This window comes from Hypomesus transpacificus, chromosome 18 (genome assembly GCF_021917145.1).
Source record: "Hypomesus transpacificus isolate Combined female chromosome 18, fHypTra1, whole genome shotgun sequence".
NCBI classification, from domain to species: domain Eukaryota; kingdom Metazoa; phylum Chordata; class Actinopteri; order Osmeriformes; family Osmeridae; genus Hypomesus; species Hypomesus transpacificus.
The window spans coordinates 9,667,278-9,691,881 of NC_061077.1; the positions used below are offsets into that span (position 1 = coordinate 9,667,278).

At 42.1% G+C, this 24,604-nt stretch overlaps 4 protein-coding genes across 13 annotated transcripts in view; 3 read left to right on the forward strand and 1 right to left on the reverse strand.

Moving 5' to 3' along the window:
• Positions 1 to 548: 548 nt before the first annotated feature.
• cdk11b (cyclin-dependent kinase 11B) lies at positions 549 to 9,093 on the forward strand. 9 transcript variants are annotated; one of them, XM_047040412.1, is made up of 21 exons: positions 552 to 649; positions 1,350 to 1,397; positions 1,789 to 1,919; positions 2,125 to 2,264; positions 2,413 to 2,561; positions 2,741 to 2,888; positions 3,429 to 3,568; positions 3,711 to 3,833; positions 4,117 to 4,218; positions 4,588 to 4,713; positions 4,801 to 4,875; positions 4,988 to 5,199; positions 5,292 to 5,382; positions 5,523 to 5,644; positions 5,727 to 5,832; positions 6,092 to 6,213; positions 6,374 to 6,481; positions 6,866 to 6,982; positions 7,479 to 7,627; positions 8,125 to 8,314; positions 8,483 to 9,093. In XM_047040412.1, exons 3-21 carry the CDS (start codon positions 1,809 to 1,811, stop codon positions 8,573 to 8,575), a joined length of 2,424 nt encoding a protein of 807 aa, XP_046896368.1. In that variant the 5' UTR covers positions 552 to 649; positions 1,350 to 1,397; positions 1,789 to 1,808; the 3' UTR covers positions 8,576 to 9,093. The 9 variants fall into 9 exon arrangements, with proteins under 9 accessions (XP_046896365.1, XP_046896368.1, XP_046896369.1 ...); XM_047040413.1 differs by having other exon boundaries at positions 2,434 to 2,561; XM_047040415.1 differs by having other exon boundaries at positions 553 to 649; positions 1,789 to 1,990; positions 2,434 to 2,561; positions 3,390 to 3,568.
• A 774-nt stretch (positions 9,094 to 9,867) lies between these two features.
• Positions 9,868 to 16,113, reverse strand: mmp23ba (matrix metallopeptidase 23ba). The gene is made up of 8 exons (XM_047040612.1): positions 15,707 to 16,113; positions 13,475 to 13,614; positions 13,076 to 13,215; positions 12,263 to 12,430; positions 11,941 to 12,105; positions 11,668 to 11,778; positions 10,749 to 10,875; positions 9,868 to 10,545 (listed from the first exon to the last, which is right to left on the reverse strand). Exons 1-8 carry the CDS (start codon positions 15,833 to 15,835, stop codon positions 10,371 to 10,373), a joined length of 1,155 nt encoding a protein of 384 aa, XP_046896568.1. The 5' UTR covers positions 15,836 to 16,113; the 3' UTR covers positions 9,868 to 10,370.
• Positions 16,114 to 17,686: 1,573 nt separating this feature from the next.
• ubiad1 (UbiA prenyltransferase domain containing 1) lies at positions 17,687 to 20,406 on the forward strand. Of its 2 annotated transcripts, none has more exons than XM_047040613.1 (3): positions 17,687 to 17,882; positions 18,984 to 19,604; positions 19,832 to 20,406. In XM_047040613.1, the coding sequence occupies exons 2-3, from the start codon at positions 19,046 to 19,048 to the stop codon at positions 20,317 to 20,319; spliced, it is 1,047 nt and encodes a 348-aa protein (XP_046896569.1). In that variant the 5' UTR covers positions 17,687 to 17,882; positions 18,984 to 19,045; the 3' UTR covers positions 20,320 to 20,406. The 2 variants fall into 2 exon arrangements, with proteins under 2 accessions (XP_046896569.1, XP_046896570.1); XM_047040614.1 differs by lacking the exon at positions 17,687 to 17,882 and adding an exon at positions 18,463 to 18,687.
• A 1,004-nt stretch (positions 20,407 to 21,410) lies between these two features.
• mib2 (MIB E3 ubiquitin protein ligase 2) overlaps positions 21,411 to 24,604 on the forward strand; it is a 31,507-nt gene continuing 28,313 nt past the window's right edge. Inside the window, exon 1 of the mRNA XM_047039831.1 lies at positions 21,411 to 21,635. The gene's annotated coding sequence lies outside the window, so the exon portion shown is untranslated. The remainder of the gene's footprint in view (positions 21,636 to 24,604) is intronic.

Here is a 24,604-nt window from a genome sequence, read left to right on the forward strand (position 1 = left end):
TTCTGCACTCGCTCGTTAGCGCCTTCACATGGAACTACAGTGGAACTGCAACCAGTTCAGAGTCGGGAGGTCCCCGAGAGTGGACGTTCTCCCCGTAGATATATATAACTATGGTTCTCCCTATATTAGACATTCTCTGAATTTAGCCGTCTAGCTCCACAGACCCATTCATTTTGCACTCATTGCCTCATGCCGGCGATCGGTGGAACTGCAACCAAATTCGGTACAATGGGACTTAATAGGGAGTGGATAGGCTCTCAACGGGTTGAGCCGAGGGATTACCGCCACCGCTGGTCGGAGAATGTATTGCATTTATGTACATAAACCAATGGGATTTGTACATTAGTATCTCGCCAACGCTGGTTAGAGTCTAACTTAGACGATGTATTGCATTTATATGTAGCCATATGACTTAATTTTACTTCGGTTTTAGCTTAAGTCAATAGTGTTTAATTATAATATACATATTAGACATTCTCTGGTTCCGGGCTCTTGGTAAAACTCCTTCCTCTGTGAAAGGGTCAGGGAGCGTCAGGGAGGATCTGTCAGCGAAGAACACTTTACAGGAAATGATTGTATGACCTAAGAAGTCGAGGGGGGGAATAGTTGAATCTTCCGGTGTTCCAAATTAGCGCGGAGCATATTTCAGGTTTGTTAAAAAAATCTTGTGATGGAAAGAAATCAAGATTCAGCAGATTCTCGTATTTTATATGTATTGAAAGGATTATGTTCAAATCTAATTTGATGCTCAGATTTTGGAGAATGGGGATTAGCATCAAAACGTTCATCTGTCGTTGTTGCTAAAGATGGCTAACTGGGCTAGCTAGTAATCATGTTTGCGCCTTGCTTTGCCTTGCCAGCGAAACGCAGTAGCCACGACTTGGCACTAAACTAGCCAGCCGGTCCGCTTTTAAGTATAAAAAACCAAAACATTTTGCAACCTATTGTTATATAGCTAAGCAAACTTGACTATTTCACGGTTGCTGGAAATGTGTAGCTAAGCGATATTTTACCAACTAGCCAATCTGCGATTTCTTTTAGCTGAAATACTGTAGCTCCCTAAAAAATCATCTAACCTATAGTAGATGATTTTGTTATTGCGAGTTTATTAGGTAATGACTGCGATGTACCCAACGTGAGTCAAAATGATGGATGTCCATGCAGTCAATCACATCTTAACACAGTCAGTAGGTTATGTATAGATACAACGTTTAGGCCGATGTATTTCTGCCAGGTAGCTGAAATGGATCTATAACTGGACCGTCAATTATATGTTCTCCCACGCTTACACCGAAAGGCTTCCCCTACATCATTTTTGGAATGGTCTTTTGTGTTTATTTTTCTACCAGTGAAAGTGTGAAGTTACTGCTATGGATAAGATACGAGGCACTCCTCAGGTAACACTTAACATTATAGGTTTCAAACTTGACCCTCTTCCCCGTAATATCCCTTGTGAATAGATACTTTTTTTCCTAGTGGGCATGTCCCACCTACACTTGTACACCTACTGAATTTGTATACGCCAACAATCTCCCCTCCTATTAAGGTATATGTCTGTATATTTAAAAAAAACGTTCAACCATCAGAACTGCACAGGGTTGCAGTCCAAGCAATTCCAAGTAAGATGTACATAATGAACAATAAGTGCTTTAGTAGCATCGGTTCTAGTCAGACACCAACAACCATCGTCATGCTTCACGTTGGCCTACATTGAAATAGTTTGTTAGGACAGTCAGAGTGGCGTCCTTCTTGTTGTTCTGAAAAAGTGGGTCTTTGTCTGTGCTACAGGTGGTGGCGAGTGGGTGCTGATGGGGGACGAAAAGGACACCTGGAAAGTGAAGACACTTGACGAGATTCTCCAAGAGAAGAAACGTAGAAAAGAGCTGGAGGAGAGGACTGAGCCCAAGTGCCAGAAAAATGTAAACACTTGTCAGGGAACACACACTTTGAAATGGGTTGAAGTTGCCCCTGGAAAATGAAGAAATCATAGGTCAGTTAGGGTATATGTGTGAATAGAGGTCAAGGATATATACAGAGTGTACAGTTAAACTAAATAAACAAGTGTCTGTAGAGACTTGATTAACCCCTACACCTTGATTTGCTCCCTCTTCTTGTTTTATTCAGTTCGCGCCGTGCCCTGTTCCACAGACGGATGATCGGGAAGCCAAACGTGACACTCCGGAGGAAGGAGAACTACGGGATCACAGAATGGAAATAACAATTCATAATTCCCCGTACGTACGGGAAGACACTACTGAAGACAGGTACTGGGTTGTGGAGAATTTTGGTTTGAAATCAATGTCATTTTCTGTGAACATTTGTTTCTCTTGGATTGCAGCCTTTTCTCCAATTCACTGCTATTATTGTACAGGGCTCTGATGTGTGCTCTATATTCCCCTGGGTTCTATACAGTCTCATTTTCACAAATTCCAGGGGAGAAGAGGATGAATCACTTGCTATCAAACCTCCGCAGCAAATAGCCAGGAAAGACAAATCTCACCATAGAAAAGAAGAGAAGAGAAAGGATAAAAGACGCCATCGTAGCCACTCTGCAGAAGGAGGTATGTTATAACCAAGGATGGTTCAGGGTCGTTAAGTCAGTAGTAGATCTTAGGCAGAGGTCTGTACGTGTGTGCTCGTGCACACACAAGTATGTGTTTTGTAAGAGACAGAATTGTGTTGGAGAGGAGAGTGTTGACACTGTACCGCTGTAACACCGTTTTTTTGCCTGCGTCTACAGCAGGGAAACACGTGCGTCCCAAAGACAAAGAGAAGGAGCGGGAGAGTGAGCGCAGGAAACGCCAGTGGGAGGAGCAGGACAAAGCCCGGCGAGACTGGGAGAGGCAGAAACGAAGAGAGCAGGCCAGAGCTCACTCACGCAGAGAGAGGTGACCGCTGACTCATGGAACACACAACTTGCTTAGCAACACAAAACTATTCTTAGTCAAATGCTTTACCTATATAACGATGATGTAAATGTACTAAGAAGGTGCCCCCCCAAGACTGTGGCTGTTTAGTTAAGTATGGAGCTCTATTAAGATAGAAGCCTTGAATAATTTAAGTGACCACTGATCTTTCAAAAGAATCTTGTCCTGGAAAAGCCCCTGTGCATGCATGCATTGCATTATAGTTTAGGTAATGACTTCTCCCTTTTTGGTAATTGATCTTTATGGTGACATCACCACTCTTTATGACTGTATTGTTTAACCTGCAGTGAAAGAGAGAGTGAGGGTGGCCAACCCTGGCTAACAATTAGCTTGATTAATAAGCTACCTGTTAGCCTTTGGTCTCCCCTTCCACTGCCTTTATCCTGCTTTGTCTGTTTTGACTCCTTCCCTCCCCCTGCTGACATTAACGGTTTGGGGTGGGTGACTTTTGGGGTTTTGGAGAGCCCCTGACAGGATTCCCCCGTCTTCCCCGGACTACAGGGACAGGCTGGAGCAGGTAGAGCGCCAGCGAGAGCGTGACAGGAAGCTCCGCGAACAGCAGCAGAAGGAGCAACGTGAGCAGAAAGAGAGGGAGAGGCGGGCTGAGGAGCGCCGTAAGGAGCGTGAGGCACGCAGAGAAGGTGAGGCCTCGTCTCTCTCTAATGGTTCTGATGGATCCCACAGTAAATCAGTAAAGCCAAGCATTCCCAGGTGTTACTGTCATGTCGTGCCGAGGGGGGGGGGAGGCAGAAGGTTTAATTGTGTTTGTCACCTCTCCAACAGTGCCATCCCACCGTGGGATACCTGATGAGTATGGCGACAAGCCCAAACAGAGCCACCGCAGCCGTAGTCCCAGCCGGGCTCCCAGGGACCGACCGGAGCACAGTGAGCCTCGCAGGAGTGGCGGTAAGTGTCCATCTCATTATCACACCAACCCATGGTGTCTGTTTGAGCACAAGGGAGATTTCTACAGATGTTCGTTCTTGTGGAGAGAGAGAGAGAGAGAGAGAGAGAGAGCGAGAGGGGAGAGAGAGAGGGGAGAGAGAGAGGGGAGAGAGAGAGGGGAGAGAGAGAGAGAGAGAGAGAGCGAGAGAGAGCGAGAGAGAGCAGTCTAAGATTTGGTCTTGATGACGTTCCTAATCCAGATGTTCATAGATTATAATGGGCCCTTTTGGTCGTTCCTCTGCAGTTGTGAAGGAGGACAAGCCTGAGAACTTGAATGACCTGCTGTCAGACCTGCAGGACATCAGTGACAGCGAGAGGAAGACCAGCACGGCTGAATCCTCCGTGGGTAAGGATGAACCCATCGTCATTGAACATTAACCATAGAAACGGATTCCCACGGTTTGATTCTGGCTCGGGCTGTTTTCTGCATATCTTCCTCTCTCACTCCCCTACATTTCCTGTCTATCTCTAACCATTTCTGTCCAATGAAGGGCCAAAAATTGAAAAAGTTAGTTTTTACCAGAGAATACACATTTAACTTGGTATTGTATGGTGTTATTACACATTTAAAAATAGTAAAATATCTATAGTGGTCCCTTGGAAGGCTGATTGATTACAGATTCCACTAATTGTGTTTCAGTTTAGTTTGTTAACTATGTACAACCATCGGGGGTGTTTTTGAGTTATTACTGATGGAGGTCATGGTCTTACCTAGGCTCAGGATCAGGCTCGGATGGGGAAGAGGATGATGAAAACGAGTCCAGCAGCCAGAGTGAGGGAGAGGAGGAATCTGGGTCTGGTTCTGCAGGATCTGACCAGACTGCAGGTATGGAGAACTACGGTACAAGTCCTTAACTTGAATAGCTGCTTGATCTGTCCATTTTTCTTTGCCCTTAACAGCTTGGCTCACACTGCATTTCTGTTTCAGAGGACGTGAGTGAAGAGGAGCAGTCTGAAGAGGAGTTCGAAGAGGATAGGGAAAACGGCATCCACATTCCTCCAGGTAGGCATTTAAAACCCATTGTTTTCTATCAGGTGATGGACAGGACATAATTGGTTTGAAAATGGCCTCCCATTCGAAAGTATTAACAAACAACCTCTTTACCACCCGGCAGTGCCCGAGTCACGTTTTGACCACGACACAGAGGAAAGCGGGGAGGAAATGGAGGAGGATGAAGAGGATGAAACAGGGGAGGGAGATGTCACACCCCAGTCTCAAACCCACTCCCGCTCAGTCACCCCTGAGGAGAACTATATTCCTGACTCTCCACCCATCTCTCCTGTGGAACTGAAGAAGGAGCTGCCCAAATATCTGCCTGCCCTTCAGGTATGCCCATTAATCTCTTCTTCTTTCTTTGGCAGACACCATTCTGGCCCCTTTGGAAGTGTAGAATGACACTTAAACGTGGTTGATTACAGGGCTGTCGAAGTGTTGAGGAATTCCAGTGTCTCAACCGGATAGAGGAGGGGACCTATGGGGTGGTGTACAGAGCCAAGGATAAAAAGACAGGTTTGTCGGCTCTCGTCGGTACATGTCAAGTGTTTCATTCCAAACACTGTTTTTGTCTTCAACTGATATCTATCCCGCTTCTATTGATAAAGACTGATGTAACACTGTTTGACAACCCTTATCTCATCATGCTGTTTCAGATGAGATTGTGGCCTTGAAAAGACTGAAGATGGAAAAGGAGAAGGAGGGATTCCCTATCACATCGCTGAGAGAGATCAACACCATCCTGAAAGCACAACATCCAAACATCGTCACTGTCAGGGTGAGTCACAACCACCTGTTCGAACACTAGGCCGTGGAAGAGCGCTAGCTGGCATTAACTTATTTTGTTTGTATCATTACAGGAAATTGTTGTAGGAAGCAACATGGATAAGATCTACATAGTGATGAATTATGTGGAACACGACCTGAAGAGCCTGATGGAGACCATGAAACAGCCGTTCCTTCCAGGTTAGCCAGGAGATGGGTTTGACCATAGCGGTTGTGGTCAAAATATCGAATCAAATTGAAACATCCCTCATGCTCTGTTTCTAATTTACAAAAGTATGTGTTAGTAGTTTCTCTTTGTTTGCCTTGCACTTTTGGTCATGTTTCTGTGGTATTGGTGTGGTTTGGAGTTAAGGAACACTTGTGTCTGTCTCTGTTCTCAAGTAGCTTTGAAAGGGTCGTAGTTCAGGTCCCTCTCTGTCTTTCTCCTCGTCTTTCATAGGGGAAGTGAAGACTCTGATGATTCAGCTGTTGAGAGGTGTCCGCCATCTCCATGACAACTGGATTCTCCACCGTGACCTGAAGACATCTAACCTGCTGCTCAGCCACAAGGGCATTCTAAAGGTACTCCACACTCCTGGGTTATCAGAATGGTGTTTGTGGATCCCAAAAAAAGAAACTATACAACCGTGAGCACCCTGAATGCTGTTTGTTAAAGGAAATTATCACTATTTCGTCACATGTATGTTTGTAGAATCAAATGAGTGTTTTTATCTCTTGATAGATTGGGGACTTTGGTCTGGCCCGAGAGTATGGTTCTCCCCTGAAGCCATACACACCTGTGGTGGTGACCCTGTGGTACCGCTCACCAGAGCTGCTGCTGGGAGCTAAGGTGAGGCCTAGAGCTCCACAGGTCCACTCATAACACCTGCAGGTCCAGCCCTAACACCTGCAGTCTTAAATTGTCACAACACCTGCATGTGGAGGTACAACAACATTACATTTGAGTCAAAACACCTGCACCCAGGCTCTGTCAATTCCCTGTTATCATAACGTCTCAACGACCTAACATAAACTCTGTGTAGGTCAAAGCACCTGCACACTTTTGATCACACGTCTCACTATATGAAAACATATCTTTACTCAACTAGACTACACCGTAGCTCTATATGGTGTCCAAGCATGCCTGCATCCAGACTAAACAGCTCAATCCATGCTTGGCTGTATTCTCTGTCTTGTGGGCTGAGTCTGTGTGTGTTTGTTCTTCTCTCCACAGGAGTACTCCACAGCTGTGGACATGTGGTCTGTGGGCTGCATATTTGGCGAGCTCCTTACCCAGAAACCTCTTTTCCCTGGAAAATCTGAAATTGACCAAATTAACAAGATATTTAAGGTAAAAAAAAATGCCCTCATGCCCTCCAGAAACAGTGACATCATATATCTGTCAACTAAACTCAGTTAAAATGTTACATCTGCTTGCTATTTTGGCTGCTCGTGCAAAACTGGTTATTTTATTTCTACATAAATTGGTGAGATTAACTATTCTAGGGACAGCTTTCATATGACTGTTCATGGGATTTCTGTGAACTGAAAGCTATACAAGCAATGCAAAAAAGATGTATTCCAGTACACAACTATTACACGTGTTACAGTGCTGTAGGTCTGTGCTATATCATAGTGCTACATCATAGGATCAGTGTATGGTACATTCAACCTACACTACATCACAAATCAAAATCATACGTGCTATTAACGGTGCTTCGACAAACAAAAATAAAGATGGGAAAAACTATTGTAAGACTTTCACGAACTACTAACAAACCACACAGACAGAAATCCCCACCACTTCCTCTCCTAACTCCATGGGTTCTTGGGTGTGTTGATGCCAGGATTTGGGGTCTCCCAGTGAGAAGATCTGGCCAGGCTACAACGAGCTCCCTGCAGTGAAGAAGATGACTTTCACAGAGTACCCGTACAATAACCTGCGCAAGCGCTTCGGGGCACTCCTATCAGACCAAGGCTTTGACCTCATGAACAAGTAAGACCCTCAAACTGGCTGCTCTGGCCAAGTATAAAGCAGACTATGAACTAATGTTCATTTAGGGGAGGACAGAGGACCACAATTCAACCAGGGAAACTAGCTAGGAGGTCTTGACCTCCCTGTGCTCCATGTCTGTAAATTTGCCAGTGAAGTGGAAGACATCACAGGCCTGTTTGAAATATCACACTTTGGAGTTAAGGTCAAGGGGCATGCTGTACAGACCTGGTAGATATAGCTGTGGCATTGTATGTGACTTAGGAACCAGCAAATGACTGGCCAGTAGAGAACCCCTCTAGTAAAGTAATTGACACACAGTGGTGTCTATCCTTGTTGTTGCTCTTTGATGCCCTGCAACAGTCTCCTAATCTGGTTCCATCACTAGGTGATCACTTTTTTTAATAAGAACCGTGTTTTCCATCCATTTCTTCTTGGATATTTGGATTGGGTTTATTTGAGAGACCTTTTTTTTTTTTTCTCCCTGACCTTCCGTGCAGGTTCCTCACTTACTGCCCTAGCAAAAGAATCTTATCGGACGAGGGACTGAAGCATGAATACTTTCGTGAGACGCCGCTTCCCATTGAACCGTCCATGTTCCCCACCTGGCCAGCCAAGAGCGAGCAGCAGAGGGTGAAGAGAGGCACCAGCCCCCGACCCCCGGAGGGAGGCCTGGGCTACAGTCAGCTGGTGAGCAGAACTCACTTTTTACAACCCTACTCTTCTTGAATTAGTCCCTGCCAATTACTCCTAGGGACTTCATTCAGGTTGCTTTGCTTCTTCAAAATATAGACCCTCGAGTTTAAAGCTTTTAAATAACAGCATGTGTTTGTTTGTATCCTTGATTCCTTTTTTCAGGGTGATGACGACTTGAAAGACACAGGGTTCCACCTTACATCCAGTAACCAGGGAGCTTCTGCAGTGGGTCCAGGGTTCAGCCTTAAGTTCTGAACATCTGGACATTGTGGGTGTTGGAGAAAACAACCAACAACCTTAGAGCAAGTTATCATGGGACATATATGCATTTTCTGCAGGACTCAATGTGGAATTGCCATTTATTGAATTGCAAAACCATGACGTGGGTTAAGACTTTCACACAACTGAACAATGGGACAGGCCTAAACCTACCGAAAATGTGTCGAGTTTCTTTATCCATTCATAACTTATCCAACTGTGATAGTCTTTTAAAGATTCACACACGTTTTGAGCTCCTATGGAAAGACCAATATCGTATTTTTCAATTGTCCCGTCTGTGACTTTGTCATTAAATGTTTATTTTTTCTTTTTTTATGCCACGTAAGAGAACCAGATTTTAATTGATGGTATTTCCTGAGTGCTGGAGCTACTGTATAATAGTCTAATAAGTCTCTTTCAGCTCTCTTATATTGTAAGAACATTTACACTGGTTGACAGTTTGTAGACTGGACAATTGGCCATTGTTTTTGCAAAAAATAAATATTGAAACATTATTTTGTCTGCCCATATTTATAAATGCTCTCTGCGCTATGCAAACACACACCACATACTGCCAACAGAAAAGGCCACAAAAAATCCGTCCTTGAACCCAGCTCGGTAGTAGCTGTCCAAGAGTGATGTCATTCTTTGCACTGCACACTTTGTTTCAGTACTTTGTTCTTTCAGAGAAAAAAAAGACCCAGACTTCTCCCCTCCTTTGTTGTTAAAGTGGCTCTGCGATTTTAGGACTAAACTAATAAATTCTTTCATTTTCAAGCTGGAGAAAAATAAACGGTGCAGTCTAATTCCTTTGAGGCGGCTGTCTGCTTTGATTGGAACAGACGAAAAAGGTGAACTCACCCATGAACCACTTAAGTTATAACCAACTGAACTGGAAATTAATCAGTTTTATCTTTGACTCCCCTTTAAGCCCTGCTAAGCAGTGTTACACCTGATGTGTTGAGTAAGCATGGAAAGAGAGCTGGTAGTGGAACCTACTACACCATCTCTGGAGACCATCCATTAGCTACACTGTAAGGCCAGTAAAGCAAGCTAGATGTTCCATATGCGAGTAGGCCCCAAATAGTTCTTGACTAGACAATGTTGCTTCTGGCAATATTACAGTAGTACATTCAAGTATCTTTCATAATCCAGAGAAAACTCAAATTAAAAGCTTGATGTATGGAAGCATTTCAGTGACATGTTTAGAATTTTTAAAGGCATTGAATACTTAATATTGAAATATAAACACCCACCAAATGTGTTGGTTTTGAATTCACCTCTTTAAAATTTAAATGTGAATTTATTTTAATATATATATATATATACAATTAAAAAATCTGATCCAAAAATTCAAGGTTCGGAAATTTAGGTTGCTCAAAATCAAACAAGAAAATTCAGATCCCAGACATATTATCCAAAAAATAAAGCTTCAGAAATTATAATAGAACAAAATTCAGTCTGCTCTCTAATTTCGAAAGGTCAAATTCAGATCCCAATAATTTGAGCTGAATGAAATTGATCCCAAACCCTAATCTATTACGTAGTTTAACAAAGTAGTCTCACCAAAAAACTTGTCACAGGACAAGTGTTTATTGTGCATGCACAAAAACACTTACAAAACCACATATAGGGAGGAGAAACAGATGTTGGGATGTTTGAAACAGAACATACATACATTTAAATATGTGCCCAAGAGAATGAGGTCCCTGTTTGACCAAGCAAGATGTGTATGTTTCCTCGGTGCTAATACCTAGTGCTTCTCTGCAGATAGCGTGGCCCATCGCCCCCCTCAGAAGCGAACACGTACCCTCCAGGAGTAGTTGGTGAGGACTTTATTCTTTTTCCTTACAATGCAGGTGTAAGTACCCTCGTTGATAGCGTTAGCCACTATGCTGATGTGGTCATCCTTTAGGGAGATGTAGCCAGGATGGGAGTACTGCAGAAGCTCATCATCCTTGTACCAGCTGCTCAAAACCAGGGAAACATGTTTACAGTCACTTTTCTTCTGCAAACATTACCTAATGAGGCATGTGACCTCTAGAACTTGGCCACGTAACCACACAATCTATTATTGACTGCAGTTGCTTTCGACCTCCTCTAAACACAAGTCGATACGGTGGTTGTTTCTACATAATTTGAGACACCGGATGAACAAATGCATACTCACTATACTTTGCCTCTCTTGGCTGCAATTTTCTTCCCACAGCGGAAGGTGAGCTTCTTGCCCTCTGCAACCAGCTTGTGTTTGGTCCTTGGTGGGGTGGGGGTGGGGGCCACAGTGGGGAAGGGAAACTCTAAAAGTAGTGGACAGAATTGGTCAAGTCTGAGGAGATAGACTCTAGACACATTCCAACTATCAACCCTCTCATTCTTTTCATGACCTATGTGGGTATTTTGTACACAGTAAATCTTAAAGGTCCCTTATTACTGAGAGTACTTTTACAATATCCCTAACATTAAATCAAAAGGAAACAACTCCTAAATGTTAAGTGTGCTTTACCCAAATCATAAAACTAGTCTATCAATATATTCCGGATTTGGTTTGACAGAAGTACAAAACTAAGCCTATTGGCAACTTAGCTGGAGGTCTGTTAAAAACAGTTGCTTTTGTTAAGGCCGCAAAAATCCCAAATTGACCTTCCGCGTCTCTAGTCCTCAACCCACAGTCTTAAATTCCAGCGGTTTGGAGTCACTCAGGAATTTTCCACAGCCGTACAATGTCTCCCAATCAACAATGAGGAACAGATTATTCAAAGGCAGGAATTGTATTGTATTATATCCTCTCCCTTCTCCACACTCGCCACTATTACACACAAATATCCAATGGACCCTGAACAATATATTACTTCAATGGTTAGGAATCATGTTATGAAATAAGAGGCAGCCCCTGTGCATTTGCCTGTAGAGTCTCTGGCTGTAAAGCAATAAAATAAACCCATACTCATCAAGGGTCAGATTTATTCCCCTATATATAGCTGTTGGCTCATATTGTTGCATTGGAAAACAGTTCAGAACAGTTCCTATTAGTTCTCCAACACCAGTAGCTGTGAGAGTTCAATTTTTCCTCTGGACTTTTGTACTCTTACCGTAACAGAAATCACAGCTGGAAGGGCAGTGTTTCTGCATGAGTTTGCGCTTGCTGTCGCAATAGCCTTTCCGCGCCCAGGCTGGACAGATAAATAATCTATCCAAACATCCTGGAGGAGAGGCGAGGAGGAGGGAAGACAGGAACCAGGGAGAAAATTCTTAGTCTGCAGCAAAGGAATTGGAAACAGCAATCCGCCCCTTGCATCTGAACTGCAGTATGGAACTGTAAGATGGATTCAACAAATACTGATTAAGTTGTCTTTTGAATGTACCATAGAGTCGGTGCATGCCCCACACTTCATCTTGTGTGATGAGCTTGCGCCCTGTCAGAGTTGCATTCAGGTGCATGATAGCGTTGGGGTTCAAGGAATGCATGAGGCCAAGGACATGGCCAATCTCATGAGCTGCCACATGGACCAGGTCTGTCAACCACACCCCTGCACAAACAACAAACATGTTTAGTCTGTGTTACTAGAGACATCTCAGCTGTGTAATGTTTGTCATGTATTCCCAAATCAAAACTGAAAGAAGTGAACATCTTCCCTTTACACATACATGGATTAAAATACAAGAGTTGTAGTAAAATGTACGAACCTTTCTTCCAACTAAAACGCATGTTTCCAAGAATCCAATACTCATTGTCATCAAAGTGGATCTCGCCAGTTTGGGGAAAGAAGGCATGGGCCAGTTCACCTGTGATGCCATCAAAACAATGGTGCAAGTAGGACTGCAGACAGTCTGTGTGGTTGATAGGGTAAAAGCCTGCCAGGAGAGAACTGTGCTTCAGAGCCAAGATGGGAAACACTCTTTCCAGCCTCTCTCATTCCACATACAGTACGGTCGAGCGGTGATGAATTCCTATCCAAAGGACAAACTTCTTCTCTAATCCCCCAGAGGATGACAGTGATTTCTCTCACTTTCACCAAAAATGTATGCTGGAACAAGAGTCCCAGACCCTGAGTTCTGAACCCAAAGGGATGCGTAAGGCATGATTTAGTTCAAAATAGTTACACATGCTTGGAGGATGTCCAATTTTTGGGGGGTTTAAATACAGCCATGAATCATGCTGAACATTAGATAAGCCATAAAGTAGGGGTAGAAGACATTTCAGCCAGGATGGTGTTACACACAAACACATTTTGCTGATGATATAGAAACACTACAGATGTTCTGAGGTAGGTGCACATTGTTTTTTGCGCTTACATTTACATTTAGTCATTTAGCAGACGCTCTTATCCAGAGCGACTTACAGTAAGTACAGGGACATTCCCCCGAGGCAAGTAGGGTGAAGTGCTTTGCCCAAGGACACAACGTCATTGGACGTGGCCGGGAATCAAACCGGCAACCTTCTGATTAATAGCCCGATTCTCTAACCTCTCAGCCATCTGACCCTTCATACGTGCCCACCTATCTTGATGTCAGCATCTTGGTCAGCTGGTACTTCTCTGAAGCTGAAGGGGGAGACGTCACTCCACATACCGAAGGCCTTGGCGATGCCTCGACGTGTGTCACTGGCATTCATCAAGTTTGTTGGGAAAGACAGCAGCCTGCCCAGAAACAATGCCATCATCTAGTTAAACTGTCTTTTTTGGGGTTTTTTTTACCACAGGAATCAGATAAAAGCACGGTTCTCCATGCATCCATCTCAGTTCTCTATACAGAAATTGTCCAACAATGGTTCATTTCCCTTGACATTTTGTTATACTTGCTTCATTGTAAGGGGGACACATCTTTCTCTCTCTTTAACATAATTACTGATGCCGTTGTATATTTGATTTCAGAAGCATCTAAAGTATTTCACCATACTTGTATGTGAGCTTGAACTTGTCCCATGTCAGTTTCTCAGGGGTGAGGGTGTAGCGCTTGTTCCTGGAGAGATGGAGCACCTGCGAGCGGGCATCTTTACGAATCCCAATCAGCAACACACCAGAGGTGTGAGCTTCTTCCTTGGACAAAAAAATCTTTGATTAACTACATAGGATTTTGATCAACAAGACATGATGAAAAAGAAAAGGATAATGCAGTAGTTAGGGACATTCAGTTCTGACTGATACAGATAGAAGTCAATAGAGTTAATGTGAACAACACAAAAATGAACAGAGGTTTCAACCTGCGTTAAAACTTAAAATCTGTAATCAGACGTAATATGTAGACCCATGATACTTTACCAACTAACTGTTAAAATTTGAATATCAGCTGTTTGTACCTTGAGTGACAATGATTCCTTCAAGATTCCACTATGTTGGGGGTCCTTGTTTGATTTGACCACCCTGTGGATATTTAACTCTATTGTAATTCCAATGAGTAATGCACATAATGGTTGCAATCCCTGTGCCTTACTAATGTTACACATTACATTTTCATGTGAGGGCATTCCATCCCTTGGAAAAAGGAAGTGGTCAGCCGTAAAACTGCTTTCCAAACGTTAAGTATGATACATTTAGCAGATATGTCTGATGTCGTCCTTTCTGGGAGGGGCAAGTAAGACTCCACAATAATAACACCTGGATTCTATTTTCCTTTTACAGCTTTAAAGGCTCAGCAATGTATGATTTGCGTTTTAGAAATATGTTGAGTGACGAAACATGAATCTGATAATTAAATGGGAAGATGTGAAATACTCTACACAATGTGACCAATTGGCAACATGAAAACAAATTGTTTAAACTATATATACATAAACATATACATATCTAACCGGAACCCAAAATAATTGCTATCTGGAAACCTTTTTTTTTTTTGTAGAGTGGTTTTGACCTTGAAAATGCTTCAAAACTCATTGTGTTTTAAAGTTATAGCTTGTAATTGTTAAACTAGTGATATGTTTTGAATTAAACAATAATAAACCCAACAACCCATCATTAATACAACTAAATACTATGTATAGTATGTGTTATAATTCCAAAATCCACATTGTTCAATCTTTAAGAAAACAGGGAAAGTTTTTGCCAGTAGAATGAAGACTTCCTGTCTTACTGATAACAGCGTCAAGGAGACATACAGGCTATTACAACAGGGAAAGACATTCTAACAAAGAAGCCGGAGCAGACATTCCATTTCAGTTGGAGCAATGCAAGAACCCTCCATGTACCCTGGACCTAAATCATGATTTGTTGAAACGACATGTTGTTCTAAGCTGCAGCCTTGGCAAACTCTTGCTGTCTGTCTTCAAGTGTAGTACAAGTGTGCACTGAATATAACCATATGAAAATGATCGGAAGATATGGATTATTTCACTCTGCTAACATCTAAAGTGTTGACTAACACCAGCAGTGTTCCTTTTACTCGTTGAGTATTAATATAGGTCCACTCTCATCATCATGAATACTCGTGGTGCTAAATTAAGACTTGCTTTTCAGGATTCAGATTTGAAATCAATAAAATGAATAGAAAACATTAAATGGGGTTGGTAATCACAAAACATTTCTTTAAATTAATTTGATTTTATCCCCATTTGATCACAGGTGGGAAAGCTAATCAACTCTCCTGTATATGGCATACCTGGTCCTCCGGTATAGGAGACATCCATTACATTCACCTGCAGAATATTTTCTATAATCTTAAAGTTTAAATGTTTACTGATCAGTACATAACCCACTATTTAATATTATAAGAGAATGATCCTTTTCACCTGCAGTTTAAATGACTGAATTGACAGAATTTGTACACTTCAACAATATTCCTAACCTGAAAGAATACCTACCTCATTCATCTAATTTAACACATATCTACATTTGAGCATTGTGTCATGATTGATAACTGCTACGTTTGAATGCTAGCCTATTGCATACTGAATTTATAATATATGCATTTTGTATACTTGTCAAAAATAAAGGACAGTATGTTCGTTATATCACAATAAAGCAAAGTACAATTTAGACATCAAAAAATACATTTCTTTAAAAATATACTATTAATCCGTATGAAGCTTTTAATAATCGTACGTTTGAACTATTCCATTAAGTCTTGGGGGCAGAGATAGAATGGTTTGTTTAAAGTTTCCGTTGCAGTATCAAAAGCGAAATGATCACACCATACCTCTAATCTCCAGGTAGGAAATGCTGTGGTTTCTTGCATCCCTGCGAATATAATAGAGAGAACAGCCACAGCAAGGAGAGGAGCACTGAAGTCGCCCCTTGGTAAACTTCTGTATGTCTGACACACCATCTTTGCGATATCACCCTCCAGAAAAATTCCCTCAACGAAGACAGACTAAACTATTTCACCACCATCTATCCCCATGGATATTAAGGGACGTCCATTGCATGCTTTTACAGCACCTTAGAATCTTTGTTGCCGTTTGTGGACAACTTTGGTGGCAGTGCAGTCCAGAGGACTGGTTTGTGGAATCTTTGGTCACCAGCTGCCTGCTGAAGGCTGCATCAAAGTTTGCAGCTTTCTATTCAACCCCCGGCCGCTGCACTATTCCGCACCGTCTGCCAAAAGGTTTCACATTACTTTGAATGAAGGTCAGAGCGTGACAAGTTTAAATGGAAAGGAAACCAGCCCTCGTACTAAGTTGTCTAATCTAAACAATAAAATGAGACTCCATGTTTATTTATATTCATTAAATTAAAATGAAACATTAAACTTAAATTAAAACATTTGTGTCTAGGTTCAGTCGTTAGATTACGTTGGAAACATTTCATTCCTAAATATTAGAAAAATAAAAAAATCTTATTTAGCTACATTTATTTGTCCTTAATTTGAATTGGTAGCATGAAAACAAAATGTGTGAAATACAATTCTACAGTAAGGGAAATGGTAGGGCTTCATAGACCAATTATTTGTGTGTAAACATTCGGGATGTGCGCGCAATGTGGTTGCAGAAAACCGGGAAAGGATAGCATTTTAAATGGCAAAAGGACCACACGGATAATGCAAATAGTTATATTTGAAAAGACCAAAAAGGTCGAGGAGAACAGCCTTTGTAAGAGAAAAAGCGATTACCCATTGATCTGTCACATCAGAATTTTGATTTGGGTCACGAAAGTCTTGACATTTGAGTGAGAATGTCGCCCGTAGATAGTCGGTGTCTTCACGTCATGTAACAAAGTTCATAATTTTCCAGTTTTACGGTCAATTCAACATCTAAATAGTCGAGCAGGGCAGCTTTCAAGAGATATGGGAATTCTGCTTTTAGCATGGTCCGATTATTTTTGTGATTTGTTTAAAACTGGCAATCTGAGTGAGACTGCGTCCCCGTCCCCGTTACAATGTGTGCACAATATTGTATTTATTTCCATTCTACACCAGCAACGTCAGGGAGGACTGCCTAATGTAAATAGGAGCCTGATGAAGATAGCCAGCTTCTCTGATTTCTTTAACGGAGCCTGTTTCATTCGTCAATTGCCTGAGAAAGCGACCTCCGATAGTAACGTTAGCCAGGCTAGTTTTGCCCGATCACTTTGTCAGGCTATTTGAGGGTATCAGGGTCAAGTGACTTTTGTGCATTGACAAGTGAAACGTAAATGAATTTGTCCAAAGGCCAAGAGCCTTAAAAAGTTAATATCAATCCCTGCAATCCAGGTCAAGTGACTTTTGTGCATTGACAAGTGAAACGTAAATGAATTTGTCCAAAGGCCAAGAGCCTTAAAAAGTTAATATCAATCCCTGCAATCCAGTGGCCAGAGATATATGATGACCTGATCGACCAGGAAGAAGTTTGTTTTTTTGCAACCGACATGCGCCTGCTTGACAGTTGTGTGACGTAGGGTGATAATTGGTCTATTGGATAAGGAGTGGTGCAAATGTAAATTGGATTGAATAACCTTGTGATACACTGAAGATGTTTGATTTGAAGTCCATTTGAAGTTAACATTTGAGATTGAAAAAAATCCTAAAAAAGAATGAAAAGGAAATTTTAGCCCAATGATGATAACATTATAAAATAGTGCAGTCCCGTGAAAATTATACTTTAAATATTTCGCTACAAAAATATTATTTGACAAATATTTCGTTACAAAATGCGGAACTAATGTCTTGGTTGCGAGCTTCCCACGGCCCAAAATCGAGCTGCACTAACAAGGACTGGAGTAAATGGCGCCCGTCAAGAGCAGGGTTAACTGTGGTCAGTCAGTGAAATACCTAGTTAAATTGACACGTAGCAGCCTCTCAGTCTGAGCAGGGTCAGCCCTGTGAATGGATGGTGGTCAAATTATTATGTTATATAATGGCGTGAACGAGTTTATTTGAAAGAGTTGTCATTAAAAAGGTACGGTCCAGGGTCGGACATATAATTTTTTCCTCTCCACTTGATGATGCTAACTATTTAGCACTCTGGCTAGTTGTTAGGTTTAATCCTATAATCTCTGTTAGCTTTCTGGCTATTGTCAGGGTAGTACTACAATGCCATATTGAAAGTTATTTGACATTGTATATAAAAAAATATTTTCCCACGTGCATATATGGAGGCGCCAGGTACATTGCTATTTTATAACGTAGGTTAACCGGTGAATTAATCGAAAGGAAGTTGGCTACACTTCTGTACCACTCTTATTTAGCTAACGACCTCCTTAATCAGCTTGTTTATCTCGCTTCGTTTTAATCCTAGTATTTGTTTTAATGTAGTATTCTGCTAAGGTATTATAGTTATGAAACTGGTTTCCATTGCATTCACCTTCAGTCTTGATGATCAAGAACATACATTTTTTGTTTTGTAAACTATTATTGTGTAAGGCTGGGTGTCACCCTGCCCCCCCCCCCCCTCCCCTACATATGCTAACATCTGGAGTTGCTAGACGGAGAATCTGCTTGATGGGTCTCACCTCATTGTGTAACTCGCATTGCTAGTCAAATCAGTCTGACCACATCTTGATTTACTGTCGCATTGCTAGTCAATCAATCAGACTACATAAGCAAGGGTCAAGATGTGGTGTGATTGGTTGTTCTTGGGTATAAAAGGAATTGTCAAACATTGTTCTGGGGATTACTCATCTCCTGAGGTCTTCTACTTAGCTCTGGCTTGTTTTACTCCTCCTTCCTCTCCTCTGCTTTCTCTCTGATTTACAACAATCATGGTAGAGTATGTAAGATTTAAAGCTGTCATTTTGTAACATGTTTGCCTTGTAATTGATTTCATTCATTTGCAATATTATAAAATATCTATTTAATTTAACTTTACTTTAGACCACTCTTGCTATGACTTAACCCACAGTCAAAAAACTGCAATCTTGGTATTACTTCCATTGGTATTGGCATAATTTGGTTAATGTTAATAAACTGTTCAGTTTACCCATTGTCCTTCAAACATAGTGGAATTTGTTTTGTTTTTTTGGCCAATATTAAACCCCCTATAATTGTGTTCTAATTTTAGGTCCATGAAACATCGTCACGTTTTGGAGCACTGCTAGTTCTTCTGGTGACCCTGGCAGAGGTATGGCAGAGGGGCAGAAACTCAGCAGGGCAGAAACATACATAATGGCTGGATCGAATGGACACAATGGGACGAGAAAAGCAGGCTTGAATGATACAGCAGAGCACCATACTTCCAACCACAGAATCTCAGGGATGACCCGTGTCACTTCCAGCATGAGAAACAAGTGTGCTGCCTATGTGCTGGCCCTGCGACCTTGGAGTTTCAGTTCCTCACTTACCCCGGTGGCACTGGGCAGTGCCCTGGCCTACAAGCTAGATGGCTCTGTTGACTTGGTGATCCTGATGGTGTGTGCTTTGGCGGTGTTAGTAGTGCATGGTGCAGGGAACCTGGTAAACACATACTATGACTTCTCCAAAGGGATTGACCACAAGAAGAGCGATGATCGGACTCTGGTGGATGAAATTCTGGCCCCACAGGATGTAGTCATGTTTGGAGCTGTGCTGTACTCGGTGGGGTGCTTGTGTGCCACTCTGCTGTACTTTCTCTCTACTTTGCGTCTGGAGCATCTAGCGCTCATCTACTTTGGAGGGCTCTCCAGCTCTTTCCTTTACACAGGAGGTAGGTCAAATAGTACAGCGTACACACTGTAATGTAGGCAGAGTACTACTGTCATTTCTGAATTAATACTATACAGTTGATACAGTCACATAATATAGTCGACCAAAACACATTTCACTTGATGAGTTGTTTCTCACAAGGATTGTGCATTATTTGTCAATTACACCATATACATGTTTTTGAATTTGTTTATGCCATTGGACATGTTTGTTTGCACTTGTTTGCAGGCATCGGTCTAAAGTATGTGGCCCTCGGAGACATTGTGATCCTGATTACGTTTGGCCCGCTGGCGGTCATGTTTGCCCACGCTGTGCAGGTGGGCTATCTGTCGGTCCTGCCACTGGTCTATGCCGTCCCTCTGGCTCTCAACACTGAGGCTATCCTTCACAGCAACAACACTAGAGACATGGACTCTGATAAACAAGCAGGCATTGTCACACTGGCCATCCTCATTGGCCCCACACTCTCCTACATACTGTACAACCTTTTGCTGTTTGTCCCTTACGTGCTCTTTTGCATTCTGGCCACGCGCTACACCATCAGCATGGCCCTGCCTCTGCTCACTCTGCCCATGGCCTTCCCCCTGGAGAGGCAGTTCCGCAGCCAATGCTATTCCAAGATACCACAGAAGACAGCCAAGCTCAATCTCCTAATGGGACTTTTCTATGTCTTTGGGATTATTCTAGCACCTCAAGGCAGTTTACCTTTACTGTGATATATTTATTGTTTGGGAGAGGGGCTGTTTTTGTTTTAATAAAGACTAGTTTATGTATGTCTTTATACTTGTAATGATTTACTAAAAGAGGAAGAGAAAAAAAAGGTTTAATTTATTGTATAATTTATAAACTTAAGATAAATGGACAACTTAGTTATGATCCTGTAATACTGAACTTATAAACAGACGTTATTCTTTCAGTATTTCGCACAGAATACTTTTGTTGGTTTAAGATGGAGAAGTATTAGTCTCACATTTGTCTGCTTTACATGTGTACCCCATTGGAAGAACCATAGATTGCCATACATTGTTGCTTACTCAGACAGTGATGCCATTATCCAAAATGTCATGTCAACCAAATAATTATCTATAAATGGTACAGTACGCTTTACAAATGTGTTAATTGTTGACTTTCGTTGATGAATTGCATAACTTCATTGGATTCAAATTAAACATTTTTGGAAGATAATGGAGGCTACAGAGTCTATATAATTGAGTGATACATCAGTCAAAGACCAATAAATAACTATTTGTTAACATTAACAATTAATCGTGTTAACTATTTTCTTTTCAGTGTGGTGAGTGGAAATATTTGAGACGTCGACGACTTGGCCGCTCAAACCGCTTTTACTGATGCATCTTTTCGTCAAATTGTTGAGTCATAAATATTTAAATCTTAGGCGAGAATGGTGTATGTGAACATCATCGTCAGCAGGTGGTACTAAGTTACAACAAACGGCGGGATTCTAAGACGAACGCAATGTATGGTAACGTGAACGTCGTATTGATTAGTTTTTATTGCATACATTATGTAACTGTTAAGGATGACTGCGCACATTTTACCATTTAGAATGTGAAAATAATTACACTACTTTTGTGCACGTGTGCTTAGTTTCTTGCCACGTCGTTATTATTTGGTGCCTTTAATTCGCTCAATTACACCAAGAACGATATTTATTTGGGAAATACCAATCCCCCCCCAAAATCGTGTAGTTAACCAATATGGTAGGCTTGACTAATTTACAATGACTAATATTTCCGTTTGTTGCTTCACAGGTTTGATACCACACTGGCGGTGCCAGACAGCAAATGATCAAGGCATGTCAAGTGACGCACTGCACTGCCTGAATTATGTGGGTGTGTTGCTTGTTGTTGGCTATGAGTGTGTGTGGCGGTCTCGAAGCAAGCTATCTTTGCTAGCCTGTTAGCTAACATCAAACACACCCGCAAGCGAGCGAAACAAAAAGCTGTCAACATGGCCTTGAACGCTTTTTTAGAACTACACCTAGCCACTAATCAAAGACGTTTCGTATAAGGTAAGTACACTATGAGAAAAGCTCAGATAAAAAGAAACACTTGCTTAGGTTGTTTTCATGTGCTAACGGTAGAGCTAGCTTGATCTGACAGTGTGTTTTAATGCAAGCGCTGCCACTTACACTCGGCTAGCTAGCTACTTGGTTAGCTAGTTTGTAAGTCATAGGCACCATTGCATGCAATATCACTCTGAAAGCGTTGCTCAGTTCACGTTACCAAGTGAGATAATTTATTTAGTACATTGTAACAGATGCAATCTAAGCAAGCAAAAATATCAAATGTCAACCGAGTTTAATCGTGATGATTGGCCCTGACCGTGTTTTACTTTAAATCCACGCGGCTCATATAGCCCTGTCATTTCAGTGGTTAGAGAAGGTGTAGAGCCAGGTTTTGACAGTCTTTTGTCAATTTAACATGCTTGCGGTCTGTAACCCGGTGGCTGAATATTAAATTGTATGATTTATGTGTTTTCTATAAAGGTTAATGATCAATGTCTAAATGCATAACAATTGCTAGATTTTGTTGTTGACTGGAATAACCACAACATAATGTATTAACATGAACAATGGAACTTAGGGTATTAACGAAAGCTCCATGTCTCTGGACATGGATGGGGGTTACTTGTATAATGGATGTAGTCTAGTAAAAGAGTAGAGTTTGATTTAGATTAACTCAAGTCTCTCACCCAAGCTATTAGTCAGTGAGTCTTTAGTCAGTGTGTCTTTAAGAAGTTAAATCAGTTCTAACTGCCACCACATTGGCAATGTTTTGTTTAAAAAGGAAGTTTCGATGGAGCTCATACAGAAATTCTCAAGGTAGGTTGTGGGGACTTGGGATACATTATTGTATTTTGTATATACAAATCATAGAGTGGGTTTAGCTTATATCCCAATGCTGTCTCTTGTGTACAAGGATTAGAAGATAACACAGTATTTTATCATTTGTTCTAGACTCAGCTGAGTTTGTACCACAAGTATACCCCAAAATAGCTCTTGCAAATATATTCTTGCTGTTGCAGAACGTTTTTGCTAATTATTATCAACTGACATGACACAACTGTTTTATGATTAGCTGTTAAAGGACTGTGAGATATGCTTAGTTTTAAATATTGGGATATTCATCATAAAGGCCACAATTTTGGGACCACTTTACCTTTTTGGTAGATCATTAGATCAAATGTGGTCCACACATTTGCATTTCACAAAATTAATAGAATATCATACTTATATCACCTGGGACCCCCGGGTCCCTGCAGTAGAGGAGCTGTGTGAACTGAACACCTCTTCTGTTCCTGAACTTGCTTGTCTGGCTCATTGTACAGACAAAACTGTCTTTGTTTTACGAGACAGAGAGCAGAGTAGCAGACTTCATTACAGAAGTCTGTCTCCTCTGAGGCTGCACGCCACCACCCCTTTCATCCCCCTTTCATTGGCCAGTCAGCGGCTAAGGATATCAGATGCATATGTGTCAGTGGTATCTTGAGTGCCAGTGCCCAGTAGTATGCAGTGTGGTTGGTAGTAAAACATACCTCTCACAGTTGTTGCCACATTTAAAGGACTGTTCAAGGCTGAAAGTGTGCATACGTGTGCATAGACACGTACTATTTCCTCTGCCTTCCCACTAACACACACACAATTGTACAGCCAACCAGGAATTGAAAATTAGAATCATGGCAGGTGCTCATTCATCAAGTCCCCCTCTTCCCCCGCCCATTTCCTTCTCCTAGAGAGGCACACTCCCCTCTCCAAACACTCCGCCTCTCCCTTTCTCTACCCTGCTTTCATCACCCCTCCCCCTACTCTATATTCCCTGCCCGTCTGTTGACTGTATCCCTGGGGTATGAAGAAGGCAGGCTTTAGAATGTTGTCCTTCTTACCTACATGTTTTGTGTGTGCATGTTGAGCGGAGCATACATACGAGTTCAAATCATCTTGCGTGTATGAGAAAGGTGGTGTGTGTGTGTGTATAGTACTGGTCGGCCTGAATGCGCTGCTTATTGGACAACCACTCTGCCCCCCCTGTCAGCTTCCTCCTCCTCCTTTGATAATCCTTGCTGACACGGCGCACAAAGGACTAAACTCTGGCCGCATCCTTCGTCCAGCAGGGCTCTCTCCACTCTCCCTGCTGCATTCTCCTCTTCTTCCTCCTCCAGCTCTGATTGAATCCACCCTGGCTGTCTTCCTCACTGACGGTAGCAGCACCATGCTGTTGCCGTAACACTGTCCTTCCTGCCTGTGTTGCTGCTACATCACGTCTCTGGAATACTCGGCTGCCTCTTCCTCCTCCCCCTCTTCCTCCTCATCTGGTCCATTCTGAGGGCTCCACGGAGCAGGATTCTCGCCTCCAGGCATTCGTTTGGCTTTTTCTTTGCTGGAAAGGGTTCCAGTTACTGGTGGGACTGGCGGTCTCACTCACCATCTTGCACAAGGAGCCGAGTCCTCTCCTCCCCCAGGTTTTTGTCTCTTGCTCGTCGTGCAAAAATCTATTCCAACAGGTAAACCCGTGTCTCAAGCTTTGTATATTTAGCTAGCTGCAATGACATTCCCAGGGACGTCAGACCGTTTTTCTCCTAATGCATCCTTTGTTAGACAATGCAGTTCATTTCTTGTGCTCTCACTTTTGCCGTTCTCACTTTATTGTTTTGGTTCAAAGGCTCATTGAATATTAATGAGTGTGTTTGTTTTTTGAGTAATTCTCTAATAAATGAAAGACTCTGTAGCCTAGATGTATACCGCATAGTTTTTTTTATTGGTTTAAAATAAATATTGGATCCTCAGCCATAATATAATATTCAGGGCACATAGAACGAGAGACCTATGATACATGAGTGTCATCAATGAAGCAAGCATTACCATGGCTACGGTATTAACACTGTGCCATCTAGCCCACTGCTGAAAACTGTAGTAAAGCCAGCAGACAGGCATCTGATCACCTGCAGTTGTTGTGTAATAAGCAGGGGATCACACACAGG